Raw genomic sequence first — 21992 nt, 5'->3', positions numbered from 1 at the left:
CTATTAGGAATCACGATGGGAATCTCAAACTTCCATCTAAACTTCTAATGGGAGTGTGCTTTCCTTAAGATTCAAGGAACACAATATTAAAAAAGGAAATTAGCTTCTCTCTAAGGGCCTTGTGTTTTGGTTGCAGAGTAAGCTCCCTTCTAACTCCACGACTCTTAAAAGCCTCACTTTTCACTTATGAAACACGCTTAAGAAAGTGGGTTTTTATGTTTCTTACGCCTAGTACAACGAGGCAAAGGAAGCTTTATTCCATCCAGTTAGGGATGTCAATATATCCTACTTGGATCACATATCCGACCAAACCTTTTTGAAAAAGTCAGATATATAAAACTACTTGATATCCGACTAAGAAATCAAATCAGATTCAGAAACAACATCCAATCAGATTCAGATATACATAAATATCTGATTGGATTCAGATACGGATTCAGATCGAATTTATTTTTAGATAAATATCCATATCCAATGCTCTTACAGTTTTAAAAATTGACCAAATTCAGTTTAAAATTTGGATTCAGATTGTGAAATTAGTTTTTGGATTTAGATTCGTATCTGACTTTTCCTTGTTCGTATTTGAATCCAAATATTTGAATATCTGAAAAAACGGATATGGTTAATAGTATATCCAATTCAAATTCAATCTGTCGATATCCGTACATCGATACTAAAAATTTCTTAATTAGTCTGTCTTATATTTTTAACAGATCAACTCTATAAATATTATCTTGATCCGAAAAGTCTAACAAGTTGAAACATTAAAGGGTTTGCTTTCCATAAGTTTGTGATATAATGATGTATATATATATTACCAAATGCTATTGCGAACAAGATGCAAGGAGTTTAGCGGAATCCTGAATACCCTTTTAGGTACCCAACCAGGCAAACAAGATCGATTAAGGTCTGAAAAATGTAAAAGATTAACCCCACCTTCAAGAACTGGCCGACAGAGAACAGTCCATGAGACTTAATGAAATTTTCTCCTATCTCCATCACCACCCCACAAAAATCTGTCTATAAGAGAACTGATTTTCTTAAGAACACACCAGAAATGAACCATCTGAGTAATAATAAATCTAAGTAAAACTTAGTTAACTAACATAAGAAAGCAAAGGAGATTTCCATGCCACAAGTTTTGTAGTAACTTTTAAAATCAAATACTCCCACCATTCAAGTTTAAGGTTACCTGCAAACATTGGGGGGGCCAAGATATTTAACTGGAAACTCAGTAGAATTCCATCCAAGCAAAGATTTTAGTACATCAGCATGAGACTGTCCATGTAAAAGGAAATGACCACATATTTTTCAGAACTCAAAGCCAAACCAGAACTTTCATGCAGCAGAACTTAATTCACACCATTGTAATTTGTAACAACAGAACAGAAGCCATACACATACTGAAACTTACCTCTTAACAATCATAGAACAGCAAAACTTACCTTTTACGCTTTCAAACGACAAGAAGAAGAGAAATAGAAGACAACCAGCTGAAAGACACCACTGAAAACGAAGAATAGTGGCAGCTTCGTGAAAAAAATTTAAGTTTATCTTCCTCCAAGTTCAGAAGGAGCAACTCAGATGAACTCTCGCATGTTAACATGCAGGTAGGTCTGATAATATTATTCTGAGCCTCAAGCTCGGCAATGTAATCAAAACCACATAAAAAGCATAAAAAGAGCTATGAAAAGATTCAGGATAAATAGCAATTAGTACATGCAAATTAAATGAACAACACAACTTACCTGCCATCTTCATGCAATTTAACAGAGACATAGGGAACATTATGTCCAAGGGAACCTGCAAGCATGACCCAGTGGTGCGCTTGGAAGAACCTTCATGACATGGTTCTCATATAATGGTGCAGCTGTGAGGCTGGTTTTGTCTCACATAAACGACATGGACTGGCCAGCCCATTGCTACCAAAGCAACTAGCAGCATAATATACTAGTACTTGAACTCTTGGGATTTCTCAAAATCCTTGATAGAAGACCATTTTCAAGTTTAAGAGCGTCCAACATCAACTATGACAACCAGAACCAAAGCTAACACAACCGTCTAGGCTGACAGATTTTGAGTTCAAAGTAACTAGCCAGTAATATGACACAGGAGTACATAAACTATTTTTAAGTTTTTTTTTTTTAACTCTTTGGCATAGAACAATTCCTTAAGTCCATTTGTAAAATTAGATATGAGAGAGATAGAGAGAGAGAGAGAGAGATCGTGTTGGGAGATAAAGAAAAGCCCATTTCCCTTCCTTCTGCAGGAACTTGAATTCAAACAACCTCTTACGGAGTGCTCGACCACCAGCCCTTATTTTAAACCTATAGATATGATTTCGGATGTTTTTTTACTGATATGGCAAAATATCTTAAAAATCAACTATTCATTAAATTAAGGACCTTAGGTCATATAATGTCCATAGTAGAATCTTAATTTTACGTTTTGCACATGCAGAAAGATTAAGTTATTGTAGAAATCTCAGGGATCAATGACTAGACCTGCAAAAATGTCTTAACTAAAATAAATTATTCATCACATTAAGGATCTTAGGTCACATAAGATCCATAGTTGAGGTCTTCATTTTACTATTTTCACTCGCAAAAAAGGTTTATTGTAGAAGTTTCTGCGATCAATGACTAGACCACACAAAAAAATGGAAATCAGGAGCTTAAAACATTTTCATAATTTGGATGTCATTCAAAACTTTGAAAGAAGATTTAAATCCTAAAATAACGGTGCCTAATTAAATAGTCTAAGCCACATAATTGATGGTAGGTGCAAATTTTCCAAGCTAAAAACGCCACAGAGGGCAATCTTGGACTTGGAGTGGGAATGAGTCGATGACTATTAAAAGTTGTCAAAGAACAGTGCATCAATGGCTATTAAACTTACGAATGAAGCTTAAAGTCTTTATTAATGATAAAGTCGTCGAGTCTCGATTAAACCTAAGGGTGTCTTTATCAAAAGCTATGACCGGTGGGAAAATGCCCTTAAAGTGTTTGATAGAATTCGAAAAACTACTAGATGTTTACTCCTTTGTAGGAAACACTTGACTGTTTTTCCAATTTTGGATTACCGTTTATATGCATCGTCCTTTCACCTTTACTTGAATTTTGACCATCATTCTTCTGTTTCTTTCAGCATATCCGTTTTCTTGATAAGAAAGGGTTTATTCACTTGTTGTCTGCTAATCTATTCAGTGCAGATGACATCAAAGATTCAAGTTGATGTCACTAGCTTGGTTCTTTTGTGGTGGAGGCACTAGTACTAAAAAAGTACACTCCATTCATTGCTTTCCTGTTCATCAGAGTGTACATGCTGACACCTGATCAAGAGTTCCTTTTCAACTTTTCATGTTGTGCCTATGTTTAGCACTTTATAGGTTCTTTTTTGGCTGCCCAAGCCTTAAAACATGGCCAACAAGAACCCTGTTCACGTAGCTGAAGTTTAGAAAAAGAAAAATGACAGACTAATGAAGATGCGATCAACATACATTTCTTTGCAGCAGGGCAGGCCTTTTACAACGCCTAAGGATCAAGGCCACACGTCGTACCAAAATCCAATGAGAAAAATCATTTTCTCACTATGAAGAATAATCCAAGCTAGTTTCCTGTTAAAAAACCTATATGAGAATCCTCTATGATGTCTAATTGAGAAGCTGCCGAGGCACATGCCATCTAGCTATTTAGTCCACATTTCACAAAGCATGCTAGTGAAAGTGTTTAACATGGCCTTGATGTGTGTGTGATCTGTGCCTTCATTTCTGGTCTCCACAACATGGCTGCAACCTACCTAGTGCATCCACTTCTGCATTCCCACAGTAAATTATATGCTGTAATTTATGGTCTATTGGCCGTTTTGCTCATATGAAGTGAAATTCCCAATCTAGAATGCCCACATGAGATCTTTCGAACATCTTAAAACAGGAAATGAGGAATCGTAAAAGCAGACATACTGAAAAAGCTTAAAATGGTCACATATGATCATGTGAGATTGTAAAAACCTGGCTGGATCCCACACCGGGCTCAGGCCTCTGGTCAGCATTTTAAAACAGAAAATGAAAAATGGTAAAAGCAGACATACTGAAAAAGCTTAAAACGATAATGTGGGATTGTAACAACCCGGCTGGCTTGTAGCTTTGTTTCATCCCTCACAAGGGATAAAAACCATCTCCTTTATAAGTCCCTCAAAATTCCTCTCAATTTTAGTTAGATAACTAAACTTTTAAGGTATTATAAAGATGGCTACTATCGGCTTCCTGTTTGATATGGCTAAAATACCTGTGCTGATTGGTGTCTCCTTTCCTAATTAACGTCATGCTCCTTATTATGAATTTGCTTCTATTGCTGTTATCTGTCTTTCCCTGTTGCTTGACTGAAGATGGGAGACGTTGGGAATCTGGTACTTTAGGCGTAAATCAGTTAAACGACGCCTCGCCATTAGATCGATTGCTAAGAGAAGCTTAATGAAGTTGATGTGTGTGGCTGCTTCCAAGCACAGTGCCATAGCTTTCTAATCATGCCTGGAGATGAAACAGAGCTGTTCGTTATGTACCATTTTCATTCTTTTTATTCCTTGAACATTTTACCAACGTTTACCTTGACTGGAGCGATCACATTCAACCTGGACGTAGACATTGCGTGTTATCTGCTTCTTCCCTTACCATGTGTCAATCTGTTACTGCACCACGCGACAGTCGATCTGCTTAGTCCATCCATTACTGTGTTTTCCAGTTCTTGTGGCCACAAGATGGTGCGCACCCTACGCCTGTCCTTGTCAAAGCTGAACGTGCCATGGCTATTTTCAGGTCGCGCATTCAGATTTAGACCAAAGATGAATGAACGTCTCGCAATTCAGATACGCAGGCCGTGCTCAATCCACTTCCTCTTGATGTTATCAGACATCTCTCGTCCTTGTTCTATTGTGCGGCCACAGAGAAAAGGTCCATTTCTCCACCGATACACAAGTGCAGGACTCTTATGATTGATGAAGACCCTTTAACGTCCTGCACCCGCCAAACGGTCTTGTGATTTAGCCGGTTGGGCTGGTGGGCCAGTGAAACCTTGTCATTAGTTTCTTTTCTGTGGATGAGTGTACCATAAGGTCACTAACATCAGGATGTCAAATATGAATCGCATATATACCTTTAAACCATATCTATTCTTTTAGATATTCAGATTCAAATACAAACAAAGAAAAGTCATATCTAAATTTGAATCTCAAATCTGATTTCACAACCTGAATATGAATTTTCAACTTGCCATTTTCACAATGTAAGAGTATTGGATATAGGATATTATTTAAAACTAAATCTGATCCAAATGCGATAAGATATTTATGTATATCGAAATCATTTCTTAAATCTGAATTTTGATATGATTTTTTAATAAAATATTATTTTTTTCCACATTCGAATTTTTCAGAATGCTTCAGTAAGATATCTTATCCAAATCAATTATATTGATATCCCTACACCTACATCTTAAAGCAGCCCTGAACACTAGGGGCGAAGGGAACGGAGAGGGCTTCGGCCCTGCTTAGGGCAGCTTCCACTCACCCAAAAAAGATCCTCCCTTTTCTCATGTTCTTTAGAAACCTTTCTATTATCAAAGTTTATGATGATCACTGTTCACTAGGGTTTTAATTGCCTATGCGAGTACCATAAGATTACATAGCCATTTCCATGCGTGCCTTCTTCCCTTCCTCCCAGACTTTCAATTGGAAACTCTTACTGTAGGAACCAAAAAGCTCTATATCTAGAACATAAACGCTTCCCTTTTATAATTCGATTATGGGTCTCCCAACAATCAAGAATAGCATCTCTGATGTATCTCTCTCTCCGTGTTTCCCTCTCCTTACCTCTTTGAGATTTGTTGCTTGTCTTACAAAAGTTTTCTGATCTGTTTGGCTCTAGTTCCAATATGAGGGGGAGATACCTCATAGGAGAGTCGAAACCCCTCCGCCTTTCGCTCTACCCTTCGAGTTTAGGGCTACTTCTAGACCTGGTTGGGGAGAACTACACTCATTAACTTGAGTGTTGCACATCTATCGTTTGCAGTTTAAACAAGTACCACCCATGAAAATTGAACTAAGAATCGGGCTTTCATCTGCCCGCCATGCCGACTAAATATGCTAAGCTCCTTAGAACTTAGTTCCAAAGCATTGCACATCTATCGTTTGCAGTTTAAACAAGTACCACCCATGAAAATTGAACTAAGAATCGGGCTTTCATCTGCCCGCCATGCCGACCAAATATGTTAAGCTCCTTAGAACTTAGTTCCAAAGCATTGCACATCTATCGTTTGCAGTTTAAACAAGTACCACCCATGAAAATTGAACTAAGAATCGGGCTTCCATCTGCCCGCCATGCCGACCAAATATGTTAAGCTCCTTAGAACTTAGTTCCAAAGCATTGCACATCGTTTGCAGTTTAAACAAGTACCACCCATGAAAATTGAACTAAGAATCGGGCTTCCATCTGCCCGCCATGCCGACCAAATATGCTAAGCTCCTTAGAACTTAGTTCCAAAGCAAAACCTGATGCTAGTTTACATCCTCATCGATGAACCAAAGGACCGTTCATTGATCCAAGAACCTGAATGTGTTGTGTGTTCTCTCCCATGCCAAGTTCTTGGGGTTCTCAAACAAGGTATTTCAGATCCTTCTTGCTGAAAACCGAACCTCGATTTCATGACCGCGGACAATGAAACTTAACCTGAATTGCAATCTTGGGCTTCTGAATTTCTAATGAGGACAAAAGTTCCGAGTCTTTCGTTTCCTTGTCTTCTTCTCCTCGAGATTGTTACCAGATGAATGTAAAGATACATATCTTTTCCATATTCATAGGCTAAAAGTCGTTGAAAATTCAATACACTATTATTCCTCACTAAAGTTCATGAGCAAACATACAAAGGAGAAAGAGATGAATCACTTGAATAGAATGACGTGATATTTTTGGAAAGCAACATCACCCTGATGAGCTCAATACACAACTAGCCATAGTAAAAGTAGCAAACGAAAGAATGTCTTAATAGATCAACTTTCAGAGACTAACGGATCTATCACAATTAATTAGGAGGCGTGAATTTGAAGAAAAGAATAATAACCTTGTGGGGAATTGGAAATATTAAGGGGGTGTTTAGATGACACTCTAAAAGAGGCTTTGGATGCAAAACCTAATTGTTTTGCATCCAAAACCAGGTTTTCAGAAGTGCTATCAAAATCAAACTTTAAAACTTGGTTTCACAAAACAAGGTTTTGTTAAAATCATACTCACAAAAATCGCGTTATTTTCAAAAAAAATGTGAAAAAAAAACAATTAAATGCCATTTATAACTTTAAAAAAACGAGTTTTTTGAAAAAAATGTTAAAAACGAAAAAGCGAGTGTTTTTGTGTTTTTTCACTTTTTTTATTTTTCATGTTTTTCATTTTTTAATGCCAAAAAGTTGTTTTCATTTTCTATGTTTTATTTGTTGCAAATCTACTTATCTTTCGACGTTTGTGTTATTATTTTCTCACTTATTTTCTTTTCTTCTATTTTTAGTTTTTTAAAAATTTAAAAATTTATCATATTTTTCTCATTGTTTTCTCGTTTTTTTTAAGCTTGCCGTATTATACCCGAAAAAAACCTCGCCATTTAAAAATCTGAAACTTTATTTGTGGCTATAGTTAAAACTTGGTTTTTTAATGAATTTTTAAAAACCTACTTTACATGGTTGGATGACCAGGGTCCAGGTTTTTCATCCTTATGTGAAAACACTGTTTTTTGAAAACCCAGTTTTTACAAAACAGCATTTTCTTGTCATTCAAACACTTTCAAAAAGTGGTTTTGGAGGCGAAACATGGTTTTGGTACAAAACCAGATTTTGAAGTGCTCTAAATTTTTGAAACTCATTAAAAAACTGGATTGGATGTGGGTATCATCCAAACGCCCCTGAAAAATTTTAAGACATACAGTGGAAGTTTTTATTTTCTTTTCTTTCTTATAGCAGGAAGAAGTCAATGTTTCAATTATTGCAGCTGCCTTGCTCCATCCGTTACAATTCTCAATACTTCCAACCAATTTCCATGTATGATTGTTTCAAGTCAATACTACTTTATCATTTTTATCATTTTAATGTAGATCTTTTTTATATCTTGTGATTAGTTTCTCATTTATTGTATGTTTACACAATATTTTTATTTAAAAAAAAAAAAAGAAAATCCTCAAGAAGACTTTACCGGAAAATACTCAAGAAACCTCGCTCATAAAAACCCGATAACGATATTTGTAGCTATGACTTGCCTATAACATATTGAATTGCGTTTATATAATTAAGAAAAACCTGACATGATTCCTCTTAAAAAAGAATTGCAGTTTTGTCTAGAGAAGACTTCATGCACAAATTGCATGAAGCCCACAAACAGACCTAATAAAATTTCTCATCAAACTTTATTCAAAGTATACGCTACCTCAAGAGGTGAAGCTATGCGCCGTGGCGAAATTTTTTTCCGGAGAAAAATTTTCCTACATCCGAAGCTTTTATTTTGGATAATGTTTGTTGGGTGCTTTTCCTTTGTCTTTACATAAGAACATGTAATGTTTCCACAGATAATTCCCTTCAGCCTGCAATCTCAGCAACCTTTGATGACGCAAAGGCCATGTTCTGTCTACCAAGAAATCCGCTGTTTGATGAGAAAATATAAGGCCCGCCACGAGGGATCGATAATCACGCTGGGATAAGAGGCCGATTTTTGCGAGAAAACTTTGCTGTTTCCCGTCATTTTTGCAATATGATATGCGTCCTTGATTCTTGAGCTTCAAGGTTTCATGAGTACTTTTAATGTTCAATGGATTGTTGTTTGCATTTTCATGTGGATCAATTATTTATGGATATCTATTCCCAGGGGTGGAGCCAGAAATTTTTAAGGAGACCCAATTAAAGTTTCTAAGTTTTGACACGAGCAGAAATATCATTTTTCAAAATTTTTATATAAGACAAACAAAATTTTCTGTAATTTATATGTAAATCTTTTAAAAAAAAAATTTGAGGTGGGGCCAGAGCCCATGCGGACCCCCTTCCCTTTGTCCCTGTCTATTCCATGTTTTCTTTTCCTATAGCTGTCAGACTGACAAGTCAATGAAAATCCGATCAGTTCGATTCTCATGGGCACTAACTCTTCCGAACATCCAAACAATAACTCTAATTGATGGATGTACCATTTTTACTGAGGTCTCGAAGCAGCTTTAGACTTCGACGATAGAGAAAAGAATAAGGGTTTTGACCTCTTCAAAGTATCCCGCTTTGTGCAGTTTTTTAGATTAAGCAAGCATATCTCGGGCATTTGGGACTAAAAAAGAATGAAACGCCTTGAGGTTGGAATATTGACTTGGTTCGGACACCAAACCCCTTCTACCATTCGGGGTTCGGCACAGCCTGGCCCCGACCTCCAAATTTGAAATGGTCAAATAAAAGAGTTGTCATAGAGTGCAAAAGGTGGTAGGGGAGTCTTTTGAAATATTTTTTGGGTCAATGCCAGTTAAATTAAAAAATTCTAAAATATGAATAGTTGATTACAGCTGGTCATCTCTCTCTTTCTCTCTCCCTTCATACTTCATATGAAATAGCTGGTATGTGTATGTGTATGTGTGTATGATTCTTAACATTCTCGGTCCATCGTCTAACCTCTCACAATACACCGTTTGATACATGCGCACACACACACAAAATCTGTCAGATATTGAATACTATTATATGATTAAAAATTAAAAATTTATCGTTGAAAAAATAAAAAATAAAATAAAATAAAACATGAGAGTACTAGGGATGGCTAGAGGTGCAAGATCCAACATCTCCCACATTTGAATCTCCTCTCTCTTGTTTACAACTCTTGTATTCAACTATTGTTTCGAACTCTCGTTTTTCAATTTCAGTTTCAAAAAAATTTCAAATTCGATTGATGAAAGGACCACAGAAAAGGACATGTATGCTAATTACCTTTCTGTAAAAAGGCACCATGGCTTCGTATTTTCTAGTATTTTCAATTGAGTCTACAGTTTATGATAAATCATTCGAATGCTTTTTTTTTATTTTTATTGCGGGTTCATTAATCTTTAGGCACGTTTGAACATATGGAAGAACTTTATTTCTAGCAGATTTAATGTGTAATATATGAAAACTTTACTGTAGAGCTGAAACTTTAGTTTACATTCCGTGGAAAATTTTAGTTACAAACAAACATAAAACTTCAGTGCCCGAAGTTTTAGAGCCGTTATTGAACTTTAGTATTGACATTAAAGGTCCACCTAATACAGAAATTCAATGCTGAATCAAAAGTTCCATGAAATCAAACAAATGGAATAAATGAAAGGTGATATAAAAATTAAACAAAAAGTACTTGGTACTAAATACCAAACAGTTTTAAAGCCTGGAAATTTAGTTTCACGTATTCAAATGGGCCCTTATGGTGATGAAATAAAGATTGTGAAATGTTCTTCCTATACCTTTTTTTTTTTTTTTTGCTTTTGGCATAATCTTATAATTTCTTTAACTTTGATATCACATCTGATTGCTTCTTGATTTTCTTTTAAATTGAATGATCAATTTGGCACAAGAAGTCAAGCTTCCCCTTCCTCTTGCTATCGGATCGGAGTATGGGTGTGGGGACAATGCACCTTCAATTTGATGCGGCACTCCGCCCCATAAGGCTCAAGGGAATAGTGTTCATATAAATAGTACCGACGACCGGACTATCACTGGCTTGTCAGGTAAATCAGCTACATTTTTTATATTGTCTGCTTCGACTTTTACAGCAAAATATCAACCTTGGATTCGAATGGGCGACTTGGCTAATACCCAACACCGCATTCCATGAATTTGACCTAAAGATTGAGGTCAATTCCGAAACCAACCCAGCTGGAGGATAGGCTGCCCACTTTTTATTAAAAAACCAATTTACAAAAAATTGTTATATAAGTTGAGAACAAACCAATGACATTAATGGTAAAGATTGAGGTAAATTCATAGAATACATGTTCCAGTGCTCCATGAATTTGCTTCAATCATGGAATATTCATAAAGTGTTACTACTACTGCCAAGTTGACTTCTTATAAACAAGAGTTAGGTCAATGGAACAAGACGGTTAATTGTCTGTTTTCTCGAAATTGATCAGAAGTAGAATAATCAAGGAATTTCTTTTCTTAGGATTCTTCTTTTTGACATTTTTTTTTTGTCTCATTGCATTATGTTCGAGTCATGTTTGTCCTCATAGTCCGAAAAGTTTGAAATTTGGGGTCTGTAATGTGGTCTATAAATAACATAATATGAGAATCATCAGTGAAGATATCTATAGATTAAGGTTTTGCTGAATTTTGAGTCACATCGATGTAAAAGAATAAAAGAAGAAAACATTAAAACATGCATCTAATGTTACTAGCAAAAGTTTAAAACGCACCCGAGATTTTGGTATTGTTCTTGCAAAGAAAAGTCGAATAGATGTCAATGTGTAAGTTTGTTGTATGCCGTCGCAGATAAAAAGCCATAATAAACAACTTGCTTTGTATTGAAGTCGGCCTCAAAAATTACAAAGAATTTAGTAATTTTTTGGTATCCTCCTGTTATTATGTCGTGTTACATAAAAACCGTGAAAGTTTTCAAGTTTAAAAGTAATTTTATATTGATTTAAGAAAGGACTTTACTTATCTTTTTAATCCTAACTAATTTATACTTGCGCTAAAGTTAAAATGGGCAATGGCAAAGGTAGGCGTTTATTTTACAGTTCTCAGTAAAATAGAACTCAAGTTCGTATATATCACGCTCGCGCTCATATGACACAAAATTAGAAATACGAGGCTTATATTTGAGATTAAGACCAAAAAGTCACCTTCTGAAGGGAAAATGTTCAGGAAAAAAACCAAACTCCGGTGGACAAAGTGAGACATTTTCCCCTGCGACTTTTTTCACTCGTTTGAAAACGTGTTTGGTGGCCGGATAGTTGGCTTCTTAATTGCTTCCAAATTAAGTTACATAAACATTTCAGTAATGTCTACATATCTTTACTTGATTTAATTTTTCTAACTCAGTTTTCATTTTTTTCTAGAGTTTTTGTTCAATAACATATAATGTTTTTATTTATATCACTTATGTAATCAAATATTGCTTTCATTTTGTCTTTTTGTATTATTTTTGCCTCTTTTTTGGAACACATCTATAAAACACTTTTTTTTAACCGCAGCTTTCCTATTAACAAATTAAACGGCCCTTTACAATTCACTTAACGAATTAAAGCAAACCTCATTAAATGTCATGGGCTTTATAGATAGTCCTAGAGAAGAAGGATAATGAGCCCAAGAGTCCTCCAAGTCCCATAGATCACCGAGGCCTGGGCATCGGGTCTGAAACCGGAAACCAGATCTCCGTCTTAGCCCGATGCCTGAAACTCGAGCCCAAGCTCTATCCGGCTAAAATAAAAAAAAAATATAAAATAAAAAAATTAAATATAAAATATTTTTAATAATAAAATATATATTATTATTAAATAAAAATAATAGTACCATCTGATGCCCAGACTTAGTCACGCGTTAATGAGTCACCGTGTCAAACAAGGCCGCCGGAAGAAAGAGGACGGCAGGAAAGTGTCTAAGGTAAAATTGAGCGTCCATTCAAAAGAGGCCAAAGTGAGGTCGGCATCACCTCAGGACTTCTTGTTATGAAGACCTCTTTTTAAGTCAATGCTGTTAAAATAAGCACTCGAATATCAAATCCAGACTATGAAAACCAGTTTAATCGGACCAAACCGAAACAATTTGGAGTTTTCCAAAATCACCAACATTTATTAGAAAAAAAAAATCGGCTTTGTGAAAAGATCCAAGAAACCAAAGGATTCCACAAGAGATTTTTGGATGTTAGCTAATGAAATGAAGTCAATAGCGGATAGATTATCATATGGTTCAAATCAAAGACCAAAGAAGCATAAAATTATTAAAATCTTATAGTCTACATATGTAATATGGATTCCATTGAAGAGCATAATATTTGTTTGTTAGTTTTTGTTAAGTTCCTTTTTTCCAGTTGAATATAAAAAATGAACATACAATTCATTCCACACATTATAATTTGAAATTAATTAACCAGTTTGGTCAAGATTGACAAGAAGTCATGGCTCTTAAGACAAACGATTGGATCCAAAGAAAACCAGTAATTCAACTTGGGTTTTCGTCATTATCAACTTCCGAGTCACTCCAACGCCGGAAACACAAAGCACGAAAGCTCTCCATGGGTCCGGCCATTATGTATATGTCTTATATATATCACAAGAAGGAAAATGTCTGCAACTTTTGCTTTCACAATGAAAGTCATTGAAAAGGAAGTTAAACCAGCAATGTGTAGACCAGTGGAAGATCGTATCAAATATATATATATATATATATATATATATATATATATATATATATATATATATATATATATATATATATATATATATATATATATATATATATGTACTTGGATAGGGAATAAATACCATACTTCTTAAAGTCATGTTGAAAAGTGTTTTAAATAAAATGTGAACCTTTTATTGCATTTATGAAAATATAAATCATGCTTCAATTCAAGTCATTTTCTTAAAAAAGAATGATCTTTCTACTATCAAAGTTTTGATGTTAGGTAAGAAAACTATTAACGTAATATATATGTGTTTCTCGCCAAATCACACTTAAGATCATATGTATAAGGTTAGATTACAAAAAACAATATTTTAAGAATTAAATGGGTCTGGTTTTTGTCCGTTACCCAAATGATACGGGCTGTCACCAACTTTCCTATATGTATGAGGAAGTCTGATTGAAAGAGGAATATGCTTTTGTAGGGTGGGGATGCGGCCTGAACTATTATTGGCTTTGACCTAGCGAGATGGAATCTCTTCGCTGCGGGGATGATTCCTTGATTCGAAGAAACTGCGTGGAAATTTCAAGGCAAGTCATGCTGCTAAACGGCTTCTTCGTCGGGTTCGGCAAAGAAAAGAATTCTTGCCTTGCCAATTTTAATTACTCTGCTTTTGACGACTTCAAACTTAAGCGCAAGGTTTCCTTCTATTATCGGATTTAGAGTCAGTCAATGGGAATGAAAAATTTGGATGGAACAAAATGCCTTCACTAATATATATATATATATATATATATATATATATATATATATATATATATATATATATAATCTGTAACCTAATCAGATGGCTTTTTTTTAAAAAAAAATTGTATTGCTAAAAACTGTCGCAAAGGGTATATTCCATTGCTAAAATCCATCGCATCCGAGCTTGCCTGGGCTGCGTCTCCCGTCCCATCTCTATTGTTTCCCACAGTTGCATGTGGCCCGACAGAAGGTTGGTTCGAACCTGGTTCGCATTAACTGGGTCCGGTCGGCCATCCAACCCGTTGTCCAGGGGTGGAGCCAAAGAGGGCTGGAAGGGACCTTGCCCCTCTTAAAAAAAATTTTAAAAAAATTGCATGCAAAATTTAAAAAATTTCACTTGTTCTATATAAAAATTTTTAAAAATAATATTTTGGCCCCTCTTAAAATGTAGAAACTTTAATTCGGGCTCCTCATGAATTTCTGGCTCTGTCCTTATCACTGTCAAGTCTTATTGAAGTCTCGAAAACTCGGAGTAATCATTTTCCTAAGAAAAAGATGGCAGTGTTAGTGGACAAACATCTAGGTCAGCCGACCTGTCCTTTTAGGAGAAAATAGCATAAAAGTCCTCTCAATTTGATACCAAATGAATTCAACACTGGGCTTTCACCGACTCACCAGCTCTACTAGTTATACTATGCTCCTTAGCGCAAGAAGAGGCAATATGCAGTCACAAGTTCTGGCAGATGTTGGGGATGAATATATAAATGAGGCAGATATATAATTGGAACTAGAACAGAAATCCCAAATGAGTATTGCATTCAATGGGACCTTTAGCTTGTGTTTGTTTTGACCGCAAATCTCAGATCTGTGGTGATATGAGATCTTGGATCTCGAATTTATGGATTTAAGGTCAGACCTCTCCTCCATTCGACTTTAAATCCATCGTTTTTAAAATGTAGTATCGCTTTCAAATCTATGCTATTGAGATCCTCTGTCTATTTAAACGAAGTTCTTTCAAAGCACACCTTTCAAAGCACACCTTTTAATGCAACCTCACATCTCCGATTTCATTTGAGGCTATCAAACACAACCTTATAGAAGATCTTGATTTCGTGTTATGCCCATAAAAGTCTTACATTATAACTTGAAAGTCATTTTCATTATTTTGTAAGTATATGTTCTGGAGCACCACTTTTGCCCTTACATGTGAGGGGTCTTCCACTTAACCAATTAAGGCATTTTGTTAAATTTTAACTTATAATATGTCCAGGGTCATAAATCATAATGTATAACATGTTTCATTAAGTGATCATTTGGCAATTATAACATTTTGTGAATATTTCATAAATCTACTTTGAAGTAAATTCATGAAAGTCTCTAAGGTTGATTCATAAAACACTGATGAAATATTCCATTTACAAAACAACTCTAAAATATTAATTTTTCATATAAGGTTTCGACAATACTTATTTTAAAAGGACAAAAAGCTTATGAATTCTTTCATTGCTTTATATCAGACATTTATGTTTTCAATCGTCAGGCAGTTTTATGAAATTCTCTCCCAAAAAGTTATTTGCTTAAAACATCTTGCGCTTTATTCTTTGAATTAATAAGAAGGCGGCTGGTTGGATAGGGTTTTCTCAAATTGTGCACCAGGAAAAGTTCTTGGTCTACGTGCAGCCTCAAAGCCCATAAAATGACTTTGTGATATTATTTTTCTTGGGACGTGATCAAATCCAGGGGTGTTTGACATCATCCTCAACCTCCATGACTGCCACTCTCTGCTTCTTTAATTTATATGATAAAAAATGAATCAAGATCGAGGGCTTACCAGTTTCCCTTCATTTTATATTAATCAACGAATATTTTTCTGGAATGAATACTAAAACCACGAACTCCATGAATTATTAACAAAACTTTGTTTCCTAAACTAATTTCCATGGCGTAATCAAGCTTATTTTGAGTGTTTAATTCTTTGGTATACACATACTCTAAAATTTTGATGTTAAAAGAAACTACAGAAGGGGCGTAGCATAACTGGGCGAACAGTCGAGCCTTTTTGGTCTTCATATTTTTTCATGGGCACCGAACTTTTGAACTACAAATAGTGACAAGTATGATACTCTGGGTGACAACCTCAAAGATGAAAAAATGTGGGGAAATGAGTTTCGGCCTCTCGCTCTGACAATGGGTTTCCTCCACATCACTCAAAACTGGTAGACGTCTGGAATGCGGAACTTAAGCTTGTTTACTTACAGAAGATTGAAATCAAGTAGACTCATGGGCCGTTTGGCATTGAGAAGAATTTGTAAATGTTTTTGTAATAGATGCACGAAACAGTTTTTTTGGTTTTGTGTTTCATGAATTTGTCTCAATCTTTCGAGCAGATTCATAAAACAATTACAAATTGTTCTCATTGACTCAAATTGATCAGCTGGTTGATCTTTAGTTCTGGCATTGTTATCAAACCTAAATAAGCATAGAAACGTTGACAAAAAAAAAAAAAAAAAAACGCCTAAACTTAACAAAGAAGAGGCTCAAGTTTTGATTTGTTACATTCAAGTGCCCAAATGACACATTATCAAACGAAAGAAAATCAAAGTTAACCATGTCTTTGTTATCCCAATAAATGTTGAGCACGTATTTGTAAAATTTTTTGAATCATAATGGACGGTATTGGACATAATCAAAGACCGGATTAATGGCATTACCGCGCGCTTTCTCTCTCTCTGACCATTCAAAACGAAAGTGATTGTTATAAATAATCATTGTTGGTGTCTTTCTTTCTTTCTTTTTTTCCTTTGCCCTCACGTTTGCTTAGTTGTGGAAAGTTGGTAGAAGGAGAAATTTGAACCCGTCTTTCATACGTTTAAGCTGCAAAAAAAAAAAAAAGAACAGGTCTTCCTTCGCACACAAAAAGAACGCGTTGACCCAGTCATGTGCGCGTGGGTCCATTTCCTTCTCTCCCCTGCGCTTCCTCCTTCATCGTTGTCTTCTCTTCCTTCAATTTTTTTTATCTCTTTCTCGGTATGTTTTTTTTGCGGATTGTTTTTGTATTTAGGAAACATCTTGTTCTCAAATTTTGTTATATATTACCATTTTTTCAGCTCTCTTTCTCTTTCTTTCTTTTTCTCTCTCTCTCTCTCTATATATATATATATATATATATTCTGCTATGCATTGCATGAACAAAGCATATTCCTGTATTGTCATATAGTAGAGTATGACCAAGTATTGGTTCCTCTAGATAGGAATATGACCAAGCTTTCATTGCTCCATGAAAGCGTTAATATGCATACGCGAAAAAATGAACAGCTCTCTTATAACTTTGGTGGTAGATTTTTAGAGGTCGTTTAGCAACTGTAAGAAACTGTTGCTGTTTCATGAATTTATTTTCTATAAATAAGAGAGATTCATTGGATAATTTAATATAGTGTTGCTGTATTTTTTTTTTTTTTTGTAGATTCATGAAACACTAGTAATTTGTTACCTTTTAACAAATGAACCTTCGGTTTGACCTTAAAAGAAAAACAATGGCATGTGATTTTTCTTTAATCCAAACTTGGAGAAGTGTTGGTGCTTTTTAATAGTTCGCTTGGTAGCCCACATTAAAATTTTGTTTAAGATGCAACCGAACCCAAGAAAAAGAAACAATGATTGGCATTAGATCAGCAATAATAGAGGTAATGTTATATATATATATATAAAAACAAGAGTTAATGGTTAAAAAAAACAAAGAAAAAAAGAGCAACAAACATTTTTGTTAGTTAATATTCGTACAATTTGTTTCTTATTTTTCTCTTACACATTCATAGAATGAAGAACGAAGCAAACTACTTTTATAAATGAGTTGTGTAACTCTGAATAGATAGAATAACAATTTACAAGTTTGATGAAAATATTTGAATTGAATGACATTATCAAATTATCCTGAAGCAAACTACTTTTATAAATGAGTTGGGTGACTCTAATAGCTAGAATCTTGTTGAAAATGTTTGAATTGAATGACATTATAAAATTCTTGAACTGTTCGAATAATGTTATATATATATATATATAAATAAAGAATAATTGCCTAAAAATATCATTAACGGGTTTGAAGAGAAGGGGGAGGGGAATTTTATTTAAATCCACAGCTTGGTAACCAACCAGCCCCTCACCCTCTGCTCAGCCTCCTGCTTGGTGGCATCTGAGGAATCAGAACAAACTGCCACCACATTTACAACACATTGCCAACACGGCTCTCAGGGGAAGAGGAGGAGGAGTTGGGCAACACACAGCAAATCTCCCCCGCTTCCCACCAAAGTTGTCTCCTTCCTCCAACTCTTTATTAGCCGTTTGCTTCCTATTATTTGTACTTCTCCCTTTTTCTCCTCCTCCTATTTTAAGAGGGAGGGAGGGAGGAAAGGAGGAAACGGCTGGAATTGTCTGATTAAGGTTGGAGAGGGAGATAGAGAGAGAGAGAGGCGGCCGAGGAATCAGGGAAGGATTGTGGGATTTCTCTCTATTCCAGCGCCTGATTTCTGTGAGGCGCCTTCCACATCTTCCCGCCGATTTTCTCTTGGGAAGTCTGCAAGTCAATCAGAACCTTCTCTGTTTCTTTTGTGTGTGTGTGAGAGAGAGAGAGAGAGGTGGTGGGCTGGGAGCATCACCAGTGGTTCTCTTTCTCTCTCTTTTTCGATTTGGGTGGTGGTAGTTTTGGTGTTTTGGGTTATCTGAGAAGGGGATTTTGGATAACGGCACGATGACGCCGGAGGGTGGCTATTACGCCAACAAGAAGACGGATGATATCTGCGAAGATTTCTGCGGTGAGGTAAGGAATTTTTACAAACCTTTTCTTGGTTTCATTTTGTTCTTCTTCATGAAGAATGAGTGATTCCTTGTTCGTATTATTCATGGGCCCTCGTTTGTTGTGGAGGTTTTGGGTTTTGTGCTGCATGTGACAGAACTCTTGTATCTTTCTCCTCTTTCTCTCTTTCATTATTTTCTTTCTCGCTTTGGAAGAAGAACGTCGGTTTTTTATGGTGCTTGTGTTCCTGGGTGGTGTTCCTTTTAGATGGAAACAAAATCCTTGGTGACTTGTTGTACAGGGGCTTACTGGGTTGTTCTTGGGGAATTCCTTTCCAATGGGGTCCTATTATGTCCAGGGATCTTCTAAGAGGAAAAATGAATAAAAATTGGCACAGAAAGAATCTCTGCTTCTCATTTGGAAGGTTTCTGTTATTCGCATTGAATAAGTGGTTACCTTTTAAACTTTTAACCATTCCGATTCGGCTTTTGAAATGGTTGGGAATATTCGAGTTGTGTTTTTGATGTCTAGTCGCAATTATGGAGAAATCTTGAATTAGTTTTGGAACGCCTACGTGCTGAATTCTACATTGTTTATATTCATTGGTAACTACGCAGAGTAGATTCTAATTTTATCGATATTTTGACTGCGCCGAACCTTGAGTTTCTTATGTTTATGTAGAGAATCAACCTCCGAACCTTGAGAGTTGAGATCGATCATTAGGAATATGATCGCTATTGATTATTCGTTTCTTTTCCTTGGCATCTTACCTTGTGCTTGGTTCTCATTGACAGGATTCATCACCAGCTGCTAGGAGTTTATCTAGACTGAAATGTATCTTCAGAGGATTGGACTTGAGAGCGTTTCTCCTCCTATTCGTGGGTGTTCCCCTACTAGTGTTTGCAATTTACTTGCATGGTCAGAAAATTACATATTTCCTGCGTCCGATATGGGAGAAACCACCAAAACCATTTAATATCATACCTCATTATTATTATGAGAATGCATCCATGGAGCACCTCTGCAAGCTTCACGGGTGGGGAGTCCGTGAGTCACCAAGACGGGTTTTTGATGCAGTGCTGTTCAACAATGAAGTCGACATGCTCACAATCAGATGGAAAGAGCTATATCCATATATCTCACACTTCGTACTTCTTGAATCAAATTCTACTTTCACAGGGAGAGTGAAGCCTTTTGTGTATCAGAACAATCGACATCAGTTCGAATTTGTAGAACCCAGGCTGACCTATGGAACAATTGGTGGTAGGTTTAAGAAGGGAGAAAATCCTTTTGTTGAGGAGGCATATCAACGAGTTGCACTAGATCATCTTCTTAGGATTGCAGGTATAATGGATGATGATCTTCTGATTATGTCTGATGTTGATGAAATTCCAAGCAGGCATACCATTAATCTTTTGAGATGGTGTGACGAAATCCCCCCTGTTCTGCACCTGCAGCTTCGAAATTATTTATATTCATTTCAGTTTCCTGTTGATTATAAGAGTTGGCGTGCATCTGTACATAGATACCAGGCCGGTAAAACAAGGTATGCGCACTTTCGCCGGACAGATGATCTGCTGGCGGATTCTGGATGGCATTGCAGTTTCTGTTTCCGTCATATCAGTGAGTTCATATTTAAGATGAAAGCATACAGTCATGTAGATCGAATTAGGTTCTCTCACTACTTGAATCCTTCAAGGATCCAGAGTGTAATCTGCCAGGGGGCAGACTTATTTGACATGCTGCCAGAGGAGTACACGTTCAAGGAAATTATTGCGAAACTGGGACCTATTAAAAGTTCGTATTCAGCAGTTCACCTTCCATATTATGTCATAGAGAATGCAGATAAATACAAGTTTCTTTTGCCTGGTAATTGCTTACGAGAGAGTGGCTAGAGTGGGTGTCAGTGGCTTTTACTTTTCCTGTTCAGCTTGGCTTGTTGCTTGTGCCAAGAGAGTTTGTACCAAAAAATCTCATGTATCTAACGCTGGAGTTGTCTCCTAAATGAACTTGGACGATTTATTGGAGGGGTACATGAAGACAGCAGGTCTCAATTTGAGTGGTGAAGTGATTTCTGTTGGTGGATACTTGTGTTTTGCCTTCTCTGTAGAATATCACTTGTAAGGAGCAAATGTCTGGTGACAGCCACTGAATTCGGGGCTACAAGTCTTCTTTTGTATGATACCTGCGATCAAGAGGATGTGACAGTCATACGAGCCTGTATTGTGCTCAGTTTTTGCTTTTGACTTGCATCTGTTACATCAGCTCTTTTAGCTTTTCTTTTTACATTTTGTATTTACCTCTTAATTACCTCTACCTTTCTGTTGTGATTCCTTTTACTGCTTGTATCTATTCATGGAGAAGTTTTAGAAAAATGGCACTATTGAGGGAATGAGCAGCATTTTATTTGTTTCTCTTGGCCGTTCATCGTTAAGTCCCATATGAATTAATGGAATTTGTGTAGTCGCTTTGATGTTCCAATGGTGTTTGTGCTGCCTCATTCAGGTCACTTGATAACCTTTTCAATGTTTTGCTGATAATTTGACATAGTTCAAACTCTGGAATCTTGAGGTAACGTGAAATTTTGCGAAGAATCTATACAAGAAATAGAAGCTTGAGGAGGAGTTTTGGTTTTACATGATATGAATAGAGAGAAACAGCTAAAATATTAAATACGTATAAATCGATTGGTTTCTGAAAATGTCCAACGTTGAATCATGGGCCAGTGTTTTCTCTACCTGATTGATCCTCATCCGCGCAAGCCTATTGCCATGACTAGATTTCCTGTACGATTGAATTTCTAAAGCTGATGGATGAAGCATAATTTGGAATGATGAATGTTCACTCTTTCCTTTTGTGTTTCCACATCATGTAGGCCCCTCGAAATTTGACCTGAACATTTGCCCGCTGAGCCGCAGTTACTCCAAACCTACTTGCGCAGATGGGTCTTGGTGATGACTTGCAGGAAATGCTTGTCCCCTTCTAACAGTAGTTGTTCAGAACTTGCCTCCCCAAATCTATGAATGAGAAATAAATAACTTTTATGACTTTGTCTGTATGACAGTAAATCCTCCTGAGAGCATG

The 21992-nt window shown here is 36.1% G+C and overlaps 1 protein-coding gene across 1 annotated transcript; it reads left to right on the top strand.

The window, feature by feature from the left end:
* Positions 1-18286: 18286 nt before the first annotated feature.
* Positions 18287-21322, top strand: LOC116251399 (uncharacterized). Its single transcript, XM_031625650.2, has 2 exons — positions 18287-18932; positions 19703-21322. Exons 1-2 carry the CDS (start codon positions 18864-18866, stop codon positions 20801-20803), a joined length of 1170 nt encoding a protein of 389 aa, XP_031481510.1. The 5' UTR covers positions 18287-18863; the 3' UTR covers positions 20804-21322.
* The last annotated feature ends 670 nt before the right edge of the window (positions 21323-21992 follow it).

This window comes from Nymphaea colorata, chromosome 3 (genome assembly GCF_008831285.2).
Source record: "Nymphaea colorata isolate Beijing-Zhang1983 chromosome 3, ASM883128v2, whole genome shotgun sequence".
NCBI lineage: Eukaryota > Viridiplantae > Streptophyta > Magnoliopsida > Nymphaeales > Nymphaeaceae > Nymphaea > Nymphaea colorata.
This window is presented reverse-complemented; position numbering and strand designations above follow the sequence as displayed.

Bases quoted from the DNA above. Each gene is read 5' to 3' on its own strand.
- LOC116251399 (XM_031625650.2), top strand. From the start codon at position 18,864: ATGACGCCGGAGGGTGGCTATTACGCCAACAAGAAGACGGATGATATC. The intron at 18,933-19,702 runs GTAAGGAATTTT...TCTCATTGACAG, and splicing joins GCGAAGATTTCTGCGGTGAG to GATTCATCACCAGCTGCTAG.